Source organism: Anomaloglossus baeobatrachus, chromosome 9 (genome assembly GCF_048569485.1).
Source record: "Anomaloglossus baeobatrachus isolate aAnoBae1 chromosome 9, aAnoBae1.hap1, whole genome shotgun sequence".
NCBI lineage: Eukaryota > Metazoa > Chordata > Amphibia > Anura > Aromobatidae > Anomaloglossus > Anomaloglossus baeobatrachus.
The window spans coordinates 183,462,525-183,481,003 of record NC_134361.1 but is presented as its reverse complement, the minus strand read 5'-3'; the positions used below and the strand labels follow the sequence as shown (position 1 = coordinate 183,481,003).

Genomic DNA, 18,479 nt, shown 5'->3' with positions numbered 1-18,479 from the left:
CTACCATGCTCGGGTGCTCTGTACTCGTAACTAGTGATGAGCGGGCACTACCATGCTCGGGTGCTCAGTACTCGTATCTAGTGATGAGCGGGCATTACCATGCTCAGGTGCTCAGTACTCGTAACTAGTGATGAGCGGGCACTACCATGCTCAGTACTCGTATCTAGTGATGAGTGGGCACTACCATGCTCGGGTGCTCAGTACTCGTAACTAGTGATGAGCGGGCACTACCATGCTCAGGTGCTCAGTACTCGTAACTAGTGATGAGCGAGCACTACCATGCTCAGGTGCTCAGTACTCGTAACTAGTGATGAGCGAGCACTACCATGCTCAGGTGCTTGATACTCGTAACTAGTGATGAGCGAGCACTACCATGCTCAGGTGCTTGATACTCGTAACTAGTGATGAGCAAGCACTACCATGCTCAGGTGCTTGATACTCGTAACTAGTGATGAGCGAGCACTACCATGCTCAGGTGCTCAGTACTAGTAACTACTGATGAGCGAGCACTACCATGCTTGATACTCGTAACGAGCACTTTGACACTCGGATGGGCTCGATTTGTATAATGAAAGTCAATGGGGAACTTGAGCAATTTTTCAGAAGATTTTCTGGAAAAATGGTTGAGTTCCCCATAGACTTCTATTCTACTCGGTAAACGAGTCAAGCCCTGCCGAGTGTCAAAGTGCTCGTTACGAGTACCAAGCACCCGAACATGGTAGTGCTCACTCATCACTAGTGTGCATTTAAAATATAACTGCTATTTCAGAATAAACCGTGTGTACATGAGGAAAAACCTTACTTGTGGCCACCGTATGACTTGCCTTCTGCATTCTGTACCAGTTTTCCCACTCTGCAGGCTCTAGCTCTAATTTTCAGTTGTCTCTGAGCTAGTGGGTGGAGACTGTCTGCTATGATGTCTCCCATACAAGGCACAAAGAGAGATTCCTACTCTTCTGTGTCTGACAGAAGCAGCACGGAGGACATTATGCCGCAGTACTGAGCGGTGTGGCTGTGACTCCAGCTCCGGAATCAGCTAAAACAGATCCTTGTAGCTGCAGATCCAGCTGCTCCTCATCTCCTGAATGCTCCTCTTCTCCCCTCTTCAGAGAGATAATGTAACCTGACGGGTGGGAGCAGTTTCTTCAGAGAGGACTGTTCAGGAGGCATGGGAGAGGGGTAAAAGTGGCTCATAGGGGCAGAAAAAAAAGCATTATTCTCTGATAAAATATATTAGAAAGTTCTTAATATTCACCTGACTGTTGATTTTCTCTAAGTTTTTGAAACCACAGCAACCGCTTAAGTAAAAAAGAAAGTGCCCCCCCCCTCCCCTCCCCAAAGGGTTGGATTTTAATGAACATTTTATGCTGTGTTTCTGGCAGATGACACCTCAGATGGCGTCAGCAAGTCGGTCCAAAGAGTATTCGCATCAATGATCGGAGAGGACGACAAAGATGACGGAGAGGAGGAAGATGACGAAGATGACGGAGAAGAAAATTCCGAACAACCATCCGCTGGAGATGTCTTTGCCCTGGAAATGGAGATAAATAGAGAAAACAGAAAGATGATGAAGGTAGTTTACAGATCAGAATAATATACCGTATATACTCGAGTATAAGCAGAGGCCCCTATTTTATCACAAAATAACGGGGAAACCTTATTGATTCGAGTAAAAGCCTAGGGTGGGAAATGCAGCAGCTACTGGAAAATTTCAAAAATAAAAATAGATACCAATAAAATGTAATCTGCCCCATCATTGTCCCCCCTTGTAGTAAGGTGCCCATCCTTGTGTCCTATAGTAATGTGCCCCATCATTGCCCCCCCCTTGTAGTAAGGTGCCCATCCTTGTGCCCTATAGTAATGTGCCCCATCATTGCCCCCCCCTTGTAGTAAGGTGCCCATCCTTGTGCCCTATAGTAATGTGCCCTCTAGTAATGTGCCCATCCTTTAGTAATGTCCTCATTCCGGTCCTCTTCTTGTCTCCTATTATGCCGTTGTTTACACCTGTCCTCCGTTCCCACGGTGTTCTCTTACCTGCTGCTTGCATACCGCAGGCACCTAGACCCCTCCATGTTCACGTCCGGTGCATAGGACCTCCAATGCAGGCTGCTGTCATCACTTTACTTCAGTTGAATGCTTTGCAGCGCCGTAAAGCATTCAGCAGCAGTAAAGTCATGATGACAGTGTACAGGACACGATCATCGAGGGGTGCTCCTTGCGGACCGCAGGCACATAGACCCCTCCATGATCATGTGCTGCACATGGTGCTTCCACTACCATCATGGCTTTACTGCAGTTGAATGCTTTACTGCGCCGCAAAGCATTCAATTGAAGTAAATTGAAGTAAAGCTATGACGGCAGCCTGCAGTGGCGGCTCCGTGCAGCAGACAGGAACATCAAGGGGTCTATGTGCATGCAGACTGCAAGAAGCAGGTAAGGGGACACCGAGGCAACGGAGGAAAGGAGAGTTATTTTTTATGGGATCCTCACTCGAGTATAATGCATTTTCAGCATTAAAAATGGACTGAAAAACTCTGCTTATACTCGATTATATACAGTAGCTCAAATCTTCCAATGTACAGCTAACATGGTCAGCGTTCCTGGCAACTTTGTATATTATAAACATAAATGCCCTACATTATTATGGATCCTCCGCCATGTTTTACTGTTGGTAGGGCGCACTTTTCTTTATAAGTTTTATTTTGTCATATATAAACACGACGCTGGTATATATGGCCAATCCGCTCTAGTTTGGTTTGTCCATATAATATTTTCCTAGAAGGATTGTGGTGCGTCTAGTCTTTGTATTGATAGCATCTTCTTAGGATAGATTCTCGGTATCTGATTGATGAGGGTGTGGCACTTGGCTCCCCCACTGATCAGCTCTTTGGTGTCACCGATGGCTATAAGTGCTCAGTTGTGCATAGTTCTGTATAGGGGCTGTGGCCGGGTACTGCACAGTATGATCCCTATTCAAATCAGTGTGTGCAGTACCTGGCCGCGGTGACTATACAGTTGGCAGAGTTGTGCTGTGCAACTCGACATAGTGAACAGCTGATCGTGGGGGTGCCAGGTGTCCCACTCACACCAATTAGATATTAATAACCTATCCTAAGAATAGACCACCAATGTAAAAGTGCAGGTGCCATGGGGTCAATGTGATCCCATGCAGATTGGTACAACTAGTGGTTGTTTTTCTTTATCGTTCCTTATGGGAGACCCAAACCATGGGGTGTATAGCTACTGCCCCCGGAGGACACACAAAGTTACTACACTCAAAAACGTGTAGCTCCTCCCTCCTAGCATATACACCCCCTGCTAGCCAGATCTAGCCAGTTTTTTGCTTTGTGTCAGGAGGATCACACACACACATGCATTCTCTTTTGATTTTTCATTTTTTCTAAAGATTTGGAAGAAAAGCGGGTCCACTGGACTCCCGGCATGTCCCTTCTCACCCCCCTGGCGGCGGTGCTGTTAAGGTTGACTTCAGGGCAGGAGCCCTTCATGCCGCGCTCCTTCACCATCCCTTAGTGGCTCTGGCTTGAAGTTGGAGCCAACACGGTTCTCACTGCCTTGCAGGAGACCGGCCTCCATCCGCAGCCCTTGTGCAGGACCCTGCTGGAAGGAGCACTGGACCCCCACCCCACCAGGGACTGGGCCCTGCGTCTCAAAGCTAAGTATAGAGACGTTATTCAGAGGGTCCTTCTGCGATGTGGGGCACTTTTTATTGTGGGGGACAGTGATGCTTGATAATGCTGCTTTTACTGTGTTTCCGGCCGGTTCCACGGTTTTTTACTGGGAACCGCGCCGATGATGCCTGATTCTCGGCCGCATGTATAACTCTAGGCCCCGGCTTCAGCCGCGGCCTAGTTTCGTTTTCGTTCCCCTGCATGTCAGTCATGCAGGGGGACACTGCAGAGCCGCCCGCCGGCCGCTCTGCACAGGGGAGGACGCTCCTTTTTGAGGAGATGATTCCCTCCCCTGTACATCTCCTTCGCCCTCCGATTCCCGCTCCTGGGTTAACCCCCGCCCCCCCCCTCACTCTGGCGCCATTTTCTCAGCGTCTCAGTACTCTGGTCGGCGCTGGCTGCTCTGCAGTGCAGAGGGAGTGAATCTCTGGCTGGGGGTCCAGGCCTGGAATCCGGAGGGCACTCATATAGTGGCCTGATAAGTCACAACCTCTGGTTGTGCACTTTTATTCACTCTCAGGGCATTCTGAAGGAGTTAATTCTTTATCATAGAATCTCCTCCTCAGCAGCATGTCTCACTCTAGCAGCAAGGCTCCAAGGCTGTACACTACATGCTCTGCATGTAACCTCATATTGCCTGAACCGACACACTGTAACGGTTCTTATGTGGCCCCAGGCTGAACCTCTGTCTTGGGTATTCTAGCCATTCTAGACAGAGCCCCCCACCTCTGCAGCATGTCACAGAGCGAGACTGCAGGCTGTTTTTTATTATCCACTGCAGGTAGTCTCGTACGGCCTTACCGAGCTCATAACATGGGAGCTCATTCATGGTCCCTCCAGCTGCTCCGGTTTCGGTGGCTGACCCCCGTAGGAATCCTATTCCAGGGGTCGGCTGTCCCGGCATCTGCTGAGCATGCAGCCCCCTTCTCAGGGCGTTTTTCTGCTTCGCTCAGCAAAGCTCAAAGGGACTCTCCTTCTGGACTCAGACCCCGTCCTCCTGACAGGGAGACGCAGGGTCCCCTGTCCTCCCCGTCCCGCAGCTCCGATTACGAGCTGACTCGCTGGACGAGGAGGATGTCTCTACCACGGGCTCGGACGCTACTTGATGTACATTGATCCGTCCGTAGGTGACGCAGATGCGAATGTTTGGATTTCGTCCATTATTCTTGTACTGGACCTCCATCCGCCTGATCAGGGAAGTGTTCCCCGCTGGCAGAAATGCATCAGTATGCCTTTAACATGACGAGGAGTGTGTTCTTTAACCACTCCAGTTTTCAGCCCGCCGCGTCCAAGCCCACAGCCTATCCTGCAGACCCCACAGCGGAGTTCTGCTGCCTGTCTCCCCCTCCCATCTGAGGTGGTCTAGGAGTGTACTCATTCGCCAAGGGTAGCCACTCCGGTGTCTAGACTTCAGCCCGGATAGTTGTATCAGTGGCTGACGGCACCTCTATATGGATCCTACGGTACATTAATTTTGTACTGGACCTCAATCCGCCGGTGTTACCTTATCTAGGTGAACACAACGTGTGTTCCTTAAGCTCTCCAGTTTTCAGGCCCCTGTGACCAAGCCCAGGGTCCGCTCTGACAGTCGCTTCCCATGAAGCGTGATTCTGAGGACTGGATTTCCCCTGTCCACCAATGGTGGTCAAGTAGTGGGCTCATTCACCTTAGGTGGCTCAGCCCGGGCCGTTATGTCAGTGGCTGATGGCTCCTCACTTACGGTTCTGCGGTCCGCCCGGTTGTCCTTTGGGCCAAGTTCGGTATGGGGACGGCAGGAGCTTCGTTCTCCTCAGCTTACAGCAGTGCGGTTTTTTTGTACCTTCTCTGCTTCTCTGGAGGAGATGCATTCTCTCACAGGGACTCTATGCCAAAACGGTTGTCTGAACTTCCAGACTCAGTTCCTTCATCCTATACCAGATCTGCCATGCTGGACGCCGCACGGCGGTGATCTGGGCTACCTTCCTCGCTATCCGCAAGCTCCTGTGGCTTCGGATTTGGAAGGCAGATGCCTCTAGGGAGGTTACCTGCTGGGCTCCCCCTTGGTGGGACCAGTTTCCTCGGAACCAACTGAGTGAAATTAAGGAAGCTCTTGGCGGGGAGTATTCTTCCTTGCCACAAACCTAAATCAGGGAACCTGTCCAGGACAGGAATCAGTTGAGGTTTCGGTGGTTTCCGTTCCTCCATCTGGTCGTCCTCTAGCTCAGCCTAGGTTCATAGAACCAAATAGCTCGAAGCTGCGTCTTCAGAAGGCCGCAGGAGATGCTGTCACTGAGTCAGCTTCCTCCGAGCTATTTAGCCACGCCAACAACCTCCTTGGTCGGTGGCAGGCTCTCTCCACGTGGCGCCGTAGGGTTCTAACACGTCTCCGTTCAGTGGGGGCGAGATTATATCTCCCTTGGCTACAGGATTGACTTCTGTCCACCCGCCAAACAGATTTTCTCTGTCATCTCCTCCCTGCTCCAAGGCCGCCGCCTTCTCACAGGCCGTGGCATTTCTGGCAGGCCAATGGAGTAATGTACCGGTTCCCGTCTGGGAACGGTTCTGAGATTTTTGCTTAAATCTATTCCTAGTCCCCGAAGAGGGTGGTGCCTTCCGACCTGGATCTTTAGCTTTTCAAGCATAGCCAGGTGTGGCGTTTTCACATTGAGTCTTGGTTTTGTTCCGTGTGTTTTTTTCACCGGATCAATCAAGACCCCAAGGAAATTCCCTAGCAACCATCGGCATCAGAGATGCCTATCGGCAGGAGTCAATCGCAGTTTCACACCAGCGTTGACTACGTTTTGACAATCGGAGTGGTCCAATCGTGGCTCTTCCCTTGGGGTTAGCCAAGGCCCCTCGAGTATTCTCATTGGGGCAGCTGTGATCAGGGTCCTGCCCCCCTAGGGGTTGGCAGTGATTATTAGCCCTGGACGGCCTTCTTGTCGGGGTTTCATCCAGTGCTGACTCTTAGCAGAGTGCTTCGCTCACTCTCGCCACTCTGACCTATCGGGTGGCTTGTCTTCTGTCCAAGTCCACTCTGACTTCGAACCAGAGGTTCTCAGGGCGTCAATGGAAGCGGTTCCTTGCCCAGTTTTTCCTGCGTCCTCTGAGACTGGATGTCTTCCGCTGTACAAGCGAACTCACTCCTCCCACGGGGTGGTGGCTTCGCCACTGACCAGGGGCTCGTTTCAGTGGTGGCTTCGGCCACTCTGTCTCAGGGGCGCTCCTTTTCTGGCCCGTTCCGGGTGATCCTCACCAGGATAGCCTATCCGCCTTGGGAGCGGTATATCTCCACCGTGGAGCGCAGGGCGCTTGGACTCTGTCCGAATCAGCCCTCTGGATCAATGTGCTGGAATTCAGGGCTGTATTTCTTGCTCTCTAAGCCTTCACCATCTGTGGGCGGCTAGGCACATTCGAGTCCAGTCGGACAACGTGACAGCGTTTTCCTACACCAGCTTCCAGGGCGGGACACTCAGCCGCCTGGCAATCATGGCGGCTCAACATCCTTCAGTGGACAAGGGACTCCTAGTCCACCGTATCCGCAGTCCACATCCTAGATGTGAAAACTACGAGGCAGGCTATTTCAGCTGTCCTACCGTGGTCCACAATCCTCAGGTTTTGCGGTAGACACACTGGTTCATGTTTGATCCCAGCTTTGTCTCTTTACGAATTTCACCCTCTACCTCTTGTCCAGAGTCCTGCGCAAGATCGGTAAAGGGGGCCGTCGGGTCATTCTTCCAGACTGACCTAAGCAGGCTTCGTACTCTGACCTGCTCCTTCTGTCCGTTGGGTTGCCTTCGCATCTTCTGGACCGTTCAGACCTTTTCTCAAGAGGTCCGTTTTTTCCCCGTCAGAATTCTGGATTCTCAGATTGACGGCATAGCTCTTGAGTCCTGGATCTTAGCGACTTCTGATATCCTTCCTGAAGTCATCTCCACTTTGACTCGAGCTCCAAAGTGTCCTTTGACCTTTTTTGGCCTTGCCGACCCTCCTGTCCCTTCCACAGTCCGGTCTACAGCTAGGACTATCCCTCATTAAGGGACAGGTCTCGGCTCTGTCAGTATGTGCCAGCGGCGTATCGTCCGGCTGGCTCCGGTGCGCTCCTTTAAGGGCGCATCTCACATCATTCCGCCTTCCGGCGGCCTATGGAGACCTCGGACCTTAATCCGGTCCTCACGGTTCCCGGAAACCCCCCTTTGCGCCGTCTTCGGGAGGTTTCTTTGTTGTGTCTTTCACAGAAAGTAGTCTTTCTAGTGGCTATAATTTCCCGCCAGAGAGTTCTGGCTGCGCTCCCTCGGAGTCACCCCCTTTTTTGCTCTTTTGCATCAAGACAAGGTGGTCTTCATTCGACTCCGGACTTTTTCCCTAAGGCGGTTACTGCTTCCACCTTATCCGGGGCAATTTTCCTGCCTTCCTTTTGTCCGGCTCCTGTTCATCGCTTGAGGAAGCGTTGCATATCCTAGATCTGGTGCGGGCGCTCCGGATCTACGTGTCTCGCACCGCCGTTATTAGGCGGTGCACCTCTCTGGTGCTGACTGTTCGTCAGCGTAGCGGTCTCTCGGCATCTAAGCCGACCCTGATCGTTGGCTTAGGTCAGCCATTTCTGAGACTTACAAGTGTACTCAAGTGCCTTCCCCACCGGGGATCAGAGCACATTTGGTCAGACCTGTCGGCGCCTTTTTTTCTTGGGCTTCAGGCACCAGGTTACGGCTCAGTAGGTCTGTCAGTCTGCAGCTCGAATTTGTCTGCATACTTTTTCGAAGCACTACCCAAGGCATGCTCATGCTCTGGCAGACGTGGGCTCGGCAGACGCATTTTTCCAGCGTCTGTCGCCCATTTGTGAAGTTAGGTTTGCCTGCTTCTCAATTGTCTGTTTATTCCCACCCATGGACTGCTTTTGAACGTCCCATGGTTTGGGTCTCCCATAAGGAACGATAAAGAAAAGGAGAATTTTGTTTACTTACCGTAAATTCTTTTTCTTATAGTTCCGTCATGGGAGACCCAGCACCCTCCCTATTGCCTATTGGCAGGTTTCCTGTTCCGTGTGTCTTCACCGGCTGTTATTGTTGTAGACTGAGGTTCCGGTTCCTCCGGATTTTACTCTGTCTCTTCTTGTGGGTGGATGTCCTCCTTCAGCTTTTGCACTAAACTGGCTAGATCTGGCTAGCAGGGGGTGTATATGCTAGGAGGGAGGAGCTACACGTTTTTGAGTGTAGTAACTTTGTGTGTCCTCCGGGGGCAGTAGCATACACCCCATGGTTTGGGTCTCCCATGACGGAACTATAAGAAAAAAAAGAATTTACGGTAAGTAAACAAAATTCTCCTTTTTTTCATGGTACCAGACAAGGGTTAATTTAGCATAAACTATCTGTCATCCATATTGCACATAATGGTTTTATTTGGGGAACGTCTACGGACACAGAATTTGTTGTTTTTGACTTTAATCATGAGAGCATTTTCATTATGGTTCATGACGTTGATGGAATTGACTGATCCTTTTTTTTAATTTGCACATTTCTCTTTTCAGGCGAAAAGACCTCGCAGTAAGCTCCCGAGAGCTCTCCGAGGCCTCATGGGAGAGGCCAACATCCGTTTTGCCCGAGGGGAGGCAGAGGAAGCCATAGTGATGTGCATGGAAATCATTAGACAAGGTATAAATGAGAACGCTTGTGATGTCTTGGAGTTTTCCAGCCCAAAATTAAAATTGCACATTCATTGTCGTAGTGTGACTCCCGGAGGAGCTATAAATTATCATTCATCCAGTCCGAGCTTTTTGAAGCTATGTTATAAAAACTCAACACTCAAGCAAAGTTTGCAATTTGGTTGAACATCCTACAAGTATAAATAATAGTACAAATAATGGAGATGTCCCCTGTCATGCACAATGACACAACCGAAACGTACGTCAGGGTGGGGGGGTGGGGAGTTACGGTCCGCACCTTGATATACAGTTATCACTCGGGCACCCGATCCGGCACCTGTGGAGTCATGTGTAAAGGCTACTTTACACACTGCGATATCGGTCCCGATATCGCTAGTGTGGGTACCCGCCCCCATCTGTTGCGCGACACGGGCATATCGCTGCCCGTGCCGCACAACATCGCCCAGAGCCGTCACACATACTTACCTGTCCGGCGACGTCGCTGTGACCGGCGAACCGCCTCCTTTCTAAGGGGGCGGTCCGTGCGGCGTCACAGCGACGTCACTGAAACGTCACTGAACCGCCGCCCAATAGCAGCGGAGGGGCGGAGATGAGCGGGACGTAACATCCCGCCCACCTCCTTCCTTCCTCATAGCGGCCGGGAGGCAGGTAGGGAGAGCTTCCTCTTTCCTGCGGCGTCACACGCAGCGATGTGTGCTGCCGCAGGAACGAGGAACAACCTCGTTACTGCTGCAGTAACGATAATTGAGAATGGACCCCCGTGTCGCCGATTAGCGATTTTGCACGGTTTTGCAACGATGCAAAATCGCTTATCGGTGTCACACGCAACGGCATCGCTAATGCGGCCGGATGTGCGTCACAAAATCCGTGACCCCAACGACTCCGCATTAGCGATGTCGCAGCGTGTAAAGCCCGCTTAACACTGGTTTAAATTAAGATATAATATATATATATATATATATATATATATAATATATATATATATATATATATATATATATATGCTAAAGTCTTGTAATGCTCACTAAGGCCACTAAGCCTGATATTAGTCCAGCAGATCCTGTTCTGTAGAGATCACTCTTCAGTAGTCACCTCATTATCACCAAAAACTTATCATCTATGTGTAGATAGCACAAAGTGAACTATTTGTTACGATCGCAGGGCGAACATTGTATTAGTAAGTCCTCTGGACCAAAAGTACCGTTCACTTGCCTAGAGGAGCAAACTGGACCGGCCGCCAACTCTTCACTACTGCCACAGGAGGTGGCAGGAGGTACACACGCTGGTTAGCGGGTGGCAGAGGGCTTCCCCAGTAGATTTGCGGTACCTTGGCAGCTGGCACCACAACCACCATACAGTCTCTGTTTATAGGTACAGCAGCAGCTGGAGTCGTGGATTCGGCCGATTTTGGTACTTGCAGCAGCGGGTATCGTGGTAGGCGGCCGGCGTGGATACTTGCAGCAGCGGAGATCATGGTAACCAGCCAGCATGGGTGATTGCAGCAGCAGACTAGTAGTGCACTGAACCACATTTACAAATCAGCAGCAGAACATCACAAATACAGCAGCAGCACAATGGGACTTGAGAACTAGCAACGTTAGCAGCTCATTGCCCAGGCACCTCTCTTAAGGGGAAGGTGCCTTAAATACATGAAACCTCTCAGCTGTCCTGAGAGGCACTTCCAGGTCAGGGTGCGCTGGCCCTTAAAGAAAAGGGGCATGGCCACGCGCACCCTTCACACAGTACCAGAAGACCGGTGAGGTGTACACAGGCTCCCAGAGTTGGCAGCATGGACCGGGGACTGAGCAGCCACCGCAGGACAGCCAAGCAGTTGAGAGAGCTGACGTCCCCGCTGGGGGAGGAGGGCAGGACCGCAAAGGGACACTGGTATGGGCCTTTCACAAAGAGAGATAGGTGCAGCTCACCTTTCTTTGTCGCTCTATTGGGAGACCCAGACAATTGGGTGTATAGGCTATGCATCCGGAGGCCGCACAAAGTATTACACTCAAAAGTGTTAAGCCCCTCCCCTTCTGCCTATACACCCCCCGTGCTCCCACGGGCTCCTCAGTTTTTTGCTTTGTGCGAAGGAGGTCAGACACGCACAGCTCAGCTCCACAGATTAGTCAGCAGCAGCTGCTGACTATGTCGGTTGGAAGAAAAGTGGGCCCATATAGGGCCCCCAGCATGCTCCCTTCTCACCCCACTCTTGTCGGCGGTGTTGTTAAGGTTGAGGTATCCATTGCGGGTACGGAGGCTGGAGCCCACATGCTGCTTTCCTTCCCCATCCCCCTCAGGGCTCTGGGTGAAGTGGGATCCTATCGGTCTCCAGGCACTGAGACCGTGCTTCATCCACAACTCCTGTGGAGCCTGCTGGATAGGAGCCGGGTACCGTTCAGGGACATGGCCCTGCTACGTGAAGGTACTCTGTATCCCTGTGGGGACCGCGCACGGCAACACCTCAGCTTTGCTGGGTGTGCTAGTGCACCGGGGGACCGGGATAAACTGTGCCATTACACACTCAGCGTCGCTGAGTGTGTTTATATGTAGGGGCTACCGCGCTAACCGCCGCTGCCATGGGAAACTGCGGCGCGGCTGGGACTTGTAGTTCGCCGGGGACTTCGGCGTTGGCCGCGCTTTTACGGCGGCCACGCTTATACTCGAGTCCCCGGCTTGGCTTGCGGCCTAGTTTCCCTTTCTCCCGCCCTCAGTCCTGACAGGCAGGGGAAGGGCGGGACGCTGCACGGAAGAGCAGCACTGAGGGCTGGAATATGATTTCCATACTCCACCCCCCTCACTGTGCACAGTGTGAGCACCTCGGCTACGCCCACGGCTCCCTCCTCTCGTCAGGACGCCGCAGCCATTTCCTGTCAGCTCCTACGACGCTGCAGAGAGGGACAAACCCTGAGAGACCCAGACACGGTCTCTGGTGGCCTCATAACCGCTTTAGGCGGATGGTAAGCAGCACCTGTGGTGCTAGCCTCATGGTGCTGTAGTGTACTGATACATTATTTGTTTTTAGTATATATTTTACACTGTATGAGCACAGTTCATTCTGGCTATATACCCTAGTGTGTTACTCAGGGAAAACAATAGCATGGCGCCCACAAAAGGCAGGGGTGCCAAAAACACAGGCTTATTATGCTGCCTGCGGCGCTTGTACGACCCAGCTGCCGGCAGGTTCCATTGACCCTCATTGTGTGCAATGTTCGGCCCCTGTGACACTTCTTTAGCCAGGGCCTCTGCTAAGAGGGGCCCAGGGGGAGCCACCTGTTGACACTGTCCTAGTGACGGGGACGGAGTTTGCAAAACTCTCTGAGACTATGGCTAAGATACTAGAAGCCTTGCAGTCCAGGCCGGTATCTCAGCAAAGGGACTCTGTTGAATCATTGTTCCCTGGCCCCCCTCAGTTGGACCAACAATGTCCTCCCGGGGTATCTCATACATCCCAGGCTGAGGGTTCTGACTTAGACCCCAGCCCCAGACCGACTAAGCGGGCTCGCTTAGAATTTCCCTCGACATCATATTGTTCAGGGTCTCAGCGGGGGGAATCTCTGGTGATAATGCGGAGACAGCTGATCAGGATTCTGATCCTGAGGGCGCTCTCAATCTTAATACTCCAGACGGGGACGCCATACTGAACGTTCTTATTGCGTCCATCGATCAAATGCTGGATATTTCTCCCTCAGCTCCTCCGGCGGAGGAGTCAGCTTCTCTTACACCGAGTATGTTTCTAGACCACTCTGATTTCAGAGAGGCAGTCCAGAATCATCATGCTTGTCCAGATAAGCGTTTTTTCTAAGCGCCTTAAGGATACACGTTATCCTTTTCCCCCTGACGTGGTTAAAGGTTGGACTCAGTGTCCCAAAGTGGATCCTCCAATCTCCAGACTGGCGGCTAGATCCATACTTGCAGTGGACGAGGGGGCCTCGCTCAAGGATGCCACTGACAGGCAGATGGAGCTCTGGTTGAAATCCATCTATGAAGCTATCGGAGCTTCTTTTGCCCCAGCATTCGCAGCTGTATGGGCGCTACAAGCTATCTCAGCAGGTCAAGCACAAATTGAAGCAGCCATGCACGGCCGCGCCACAAGTGGCATCCATTACCACCCAGACCTCGGCAATTGCGTCTTACGCTATTATTGCTGTCCTGGACTCTGCGAGCCGTACGGCGGTCGCGGCCGCCAATTCGGTGGTACTCCGCAGGGCCTTGTGGCTACGGGAATGGAAGGCAGATTCTGCTTCCAAAAAGCGCTTAACCAGTTTGCCAATTTCTGGCGACAGGCTGTTTGGCGAGCGTCTGGATGAAATCATCAAACAATCCAAGGGAAAGGATACATCCTTACCCCAGTCCAAACAGGACATACCCCAACGGAGGAGAGGGCAGTCGAGGTTTCGGTCCTTTCAGGGCGCGGGCAGGTCCCAATTCTCCTCGTCCAAAAGGTCTCAGAAAGTACAAAGGAACTCTGATGCATGGCGGTCTAAGTCACGTCCTTAAAAGGCCACCGGAGGCGCCGCTAACAAAGCGGCTTCCTCATGACTTTCGACCTCCTCTAGTAGCATCCTCGGTCGGTGGCAGGCTTTCCCGCTTTTGCGACACCTGGCTGCCACAAATAAAAGACCGTTGGGTGAGAGACATTCTGTCTCACGGTTACAAGATAGAGTTCACCTCTCGTCCCCCGACTCGATTCTTCAGGTCATCCCCGCCTCACTAGCGAGCCGAGGCTCTTCTGCAGGCGCTGCGCACTCTGAAGGCAGAAGGAGTGGTGATCCCGGTTCCTCTTCAGCAACTGAGCCACGGTTTTTACTCCAACTTGTTTGTGGTCCCAAAGGAGGACGGGTCTTTCCGCCCGGTCCTGGACCTGAAACTGCTCAACAAACATGTAAAAACCAGACGGTTCAGGATGGAATCCCCCCGCTCCGTCATCGCCTCAATGTTCCAAGGAGATTTCCTTGCGTCGATCGATATCAAAGATGCTTATCTCCACGTACCGATTGCTCCAGAGCACCAGCGCTTCTTGCGCTTCGCCATAGGAAATGAACACCTGCAATTCGTGGCACGGCCGTTCGGCCTGGCAACAGCCCCACGGGTTTTTACCAAGGTTATGGCTACTGTAGTAGCGGTCCTCCACTCTCAGGGTCACTCGGTGATCCCGTACTTGGATACTGATCAAGGCACCCTCTCAAGAGGCATGCCAACGCAGCCTTGACGCTTCCCTGGAGACTCTCCAGGGTGTCGGGTGGATCATCAATTTTACAAAGTCAAATCTGACACCGGCCCAATCGCTGACATATCTTGGCATGGAGTTTCATACCCTCTCAGCGATAGTGAAGCTTCCGCTGATCAAGCAGTAGTCACTACAGAAAGGGGTACAATCTCTCCTTCAAGGCCAGTCACACCCCTTGAGGCGCCTCATGCACTTCCTGGGGAAGATGGTGGCAGCAATGGAGGCAGTCCCTTTCGCGCAGTTTCACCTGCGTCCCCTTCAATGGGACATCCTACGCAAATGGGACAGGAAGCCGACGTCCCTCGACAGGACCGTCTCCCTCTCTCAGGCGACCAAAGCTTCCCTTCGGTGGTGGCTTCTTCCCACTTCATTATCGAAGGGGATATCCTTCCTACCCCCATCCTGGGAAGTAGTCACGACAGACGCGAGTCTGTCAGGGTGGGGAGCGGTTTTTCTCCACCACAGGGCTCAGGGTACGTGGACCCAGCAAGAGTCCTCGCTTCAGATCAACGTTCTGGACATACGGGCAGTGTATCTTGCCCAGAAAGCGTTCCAGCAGTGGCTGGAGGGCAAGCAGATCCGAATTCAGTCGGACAATTCCACAGCGGTGGCATACTTCAACCACCAAGGCGACACACGCAGCCGGCAAGCCTTCCAGGAAGTCCGGCGGATTTTGATGTGGGTGGAAGCCACGGCATCCACCATATCCGCAGTTCACATCCCAGGCGTGGAAAACTGGGAAGCAGATTATTTCAGTTGCCAGGGCATGGACGCAGGGGAATGGTCCCTTCACCCGGACGTGTTTCAGGAGATCTGTTGCTGCTGGGGTGTGCCGGACGTCGACCTCATGGCGTCCCGGCACAACAACAAGGTACCAATGTTCATGGCACGGTCTCAAGATCCCAGAGCTCTGGCGGCAGACGCCTTAGTTCAGGATTGGTCGCAGTTTCAGCTCCCTTATGTGTTTCCTCCGCTGGCACTGTTGCCCAGAGTGTTACGCAAGATCAGGACCGACTGCCGCCGCGCCATCCTCGTCGCTCCAGACTGGCCAAGGTGGTCGTGGTACCCGGATCTGTGGCATCTCACGGTCGGCCGACCGTGGACACTACCAGACCAAACAGACTTGCTATCTCGAGGGCCGTTTTTTCCATCTGAATTCTGCGGCCCTCAACCTGACTGTGTGGCCATTGGGTCCTGGACCCTAGCGTCTTCAGGGTTATCTCAAGACGTCTTTGCCACTATGAGACAGGCTAGGAAACCAACGTCCGCCAAGATCTACCACAGGACGTGGAAAATTTTCCTGTCGTGGTGCTCTGCTCAGGGTTTTTTCTCCCTGGCCTTTTGCCTTGCCCACTTTTCTGTCCTTCTTTCAATCTGGACTGGAAAAGGGTTTGTCGCTCGGCTCCCTTAAGGGACAAGTCTCAGCGCTCTGTGTTTTTCCAGAAGCGCCTAGCCAGGCTTCCACAGGTACGCACGTTCCTGCAGGGGGTTTGTCACATCGTTCCACCTTACAAGCGGCCGTTAGAACCCTGGGATCTAAACAGGGTTCTGATGGTTCTTCAGAAACCACCATTCGAGCCAATGAGAGATATTTCCCTCTCACAACTTTCGCAGAAAGTGGTTTTTTTCTAGTAGCAGTCACTTCTCTTCGGAGAGTGTCTGAGCTAGCAGCATTGTCGTGCAAAGCCCCTTTCCTGGTGTTTTACCAGGACAAGGTGGTTCTACGTCCGGTTCCGGATTTTCTCCCTAAGGTGGTATCCTCCTTTCATCTCAATCAGGATATCTCCTTACCTTCTTTTTATCCTCATCCAGTTCACCAATGTGAAAAGGATTTGCACTTGTTAGATTTGGTGAGAGCACTCAGACTCTACATTTCTCGTACGGCGCCCTTGCGCCGCTCGGATGCACTCTTTGTCCTTGTCGCTGGCCAGCGTAAAGGGTCACAGGTTTCCAAATCAACCCTGGCTCGGTGGATCAAGGAGCCAATTATCGAAGCTTACCGTTCGGCTGGGCTTCCGGTTCCATCAGGGCTGAGGGCCCATTCTACCAGAGCCGTGGGCGCGTCCTGGGCTTTGAGGCACCAGGCTGCGGCTCAGCAGGTGTGTCAGGCGGCTACCTGGTCGAGCCTGCACACTTTCACGAAACACTATCAGGTGCATACCTATGCTTCGGCGGATGCCAGCCTAGGTAGACGAGTCCTTCAGGCGGCGGTTGCCCACCTGTAGGAAAGGGCCGTTTTACGGCTCTCTTACGAGGTATTATTTTACCCACCCAGGGACTGCTTTTGGACGTCCCAATTGTCTGGGTCTCCCAATAGAGCGACAAAGAAGAAGGGAATTTTGTTTACTTACCGTAAATTCCTTTTCTTCTAGCTCTAATTGGGAGACCCAGCACCCGCCCCTGTTTTTTTGTGTACACATGTTGTTCATGTTGAATGGTTTCAGTTCTCCGATATTCCTTCGGATTGAAGTTACTTTAAACCAGTTTATAATTCTTTTTCCTCCTTCTTGCTTTTGCACCAAAACTGAGGAGCCCGTGGGAGCACGGGGGGTGTATAGGCAGAAGGGGAGGGGCTTAACACTTTTGAGTGTAATACTTTGTGCGGCCTCCGGAGGCATAGCCTATACACCCAATTGTCTGGGTCTCCCAATTAGAGCTAGAAGAAAAGGAATTTACGGTAAGTAAACAAAATTCCCTTCTTCCTCTCCCCTCCTTGCACAATGACCTCTGCACAGGTCCCAGAGCATGCCTTGAAATCTCTCCCACATAAGGCAACAAGTCAGATCCTTATAATGGCTTCCTAGGAATCGCTATATAAAACAGATGTTTCAGAAATTGATCTTGATAATTAAAATATGGGTCACACACAACCTTTCTAAATGGAATTTATCACCAGGTTTTTGCTACCTCATCTGAGAGCAGTATAATGTAGAGACAGAGACCCTGATTCCAGTGATGTGTCACTTAGATTACTGGGAGCAGCTGTTGTGACACAATCTGAGTTTTTACATTTAGCAATGCATCAGAGCAGAGAAAGCTAACCCCGCCCACATCCCCACATCAGGCTCTGTATGTACAATGTCTTTTGACATTGAGCTGCTTATCACAGGAAGGGGCGTGGTTGAACTGTAGCAGTGATAACGTCCTGGTAATAAAAATATATATTTATTTTCGATCTCCATATTTTATGAGCCAAAGCTTTTTATTTTTAACATTTATGCAGCTATTTTTTCCCCATATTAAAGCTGTTTTTTCTTTATCGTTCCTTTGGGAGACCCAGACCATGGGTGTTTAGCTTCTGCCTCCGGAGGACACACAAAGTACTACACTTAAAAGTGTAGCTCCTCCCTCTGAGCTTATACACCCCCTGGTAGCCAGTCCTAGCCAGTTTATCGCTTTGTGTTCAGGAGGCATACATCCACACATGCATTCTCATCTGATTTGTTTGACTTTTGGAAAGAGTTTGAAGAAAAGCGGGTCCATGTCTGGACTCCCGGCATGTCCCTTCTCACCCCACTGTGTCGGCGGTGTTGTTAAGGTTGATTTACAAGGCTGAAGCCTTACATGCCGCGCTCCTTCACCATCCCTTCTGGGCTCTGGCTTGAAGTGGGAGCCAGCACGGTCTCCATGCCTGGCAGGAGTCCGGTCTCCATCCACAGCCCCTTGAGGATTCTGTTGGACCGGAGCACTCATCCCCAGGGACATGGCCCTGCGTCTCAGCAGCTAAGTACCTGAGACGTTTATGTTGGGGGTCCCGGTTCTTTATTGTAAGGGGAGAGTATGCTGTATGTGATTGTTTTAACTTTTCCGGCGTGTTCTCTAGCTTTTGCCCGAGAACCGCGCCGATGGTGCCTGCTTGTCGGCCTCGCCGCTTAAATTTAGGCCCCGGCTTCGCCGGAGGCCTAGTTTCGTTTTCCTGCCCTCG

General features: G+C 51.7%; 1 protein-coding gene across 1 annotated transcript in view; it reads left to right on the top strand.

Moving 5' to 3' along the window:
- The window catches only part of GTF3C3 (general transcription factor IIIC subunit 3), a 111,952-nt gene that overhangs the window by 21,064 nt on the left and 72,409 nt on the right, over positions 1-18,479 (top strand). The window contains exons 4-5 of the mRNA XM_075324096.1: positions 1,383-1,573; positions 9,196-9,319. Coding sequence (XP_075180211.1) covers positions 1,383-1,573; positions 9,196-9,319 — 315 coding nt within the window. The remainder of the gene's footprint in view (positions 1-1,382; positions 1,574-9,195; positions 9,320-18,479) is intronic.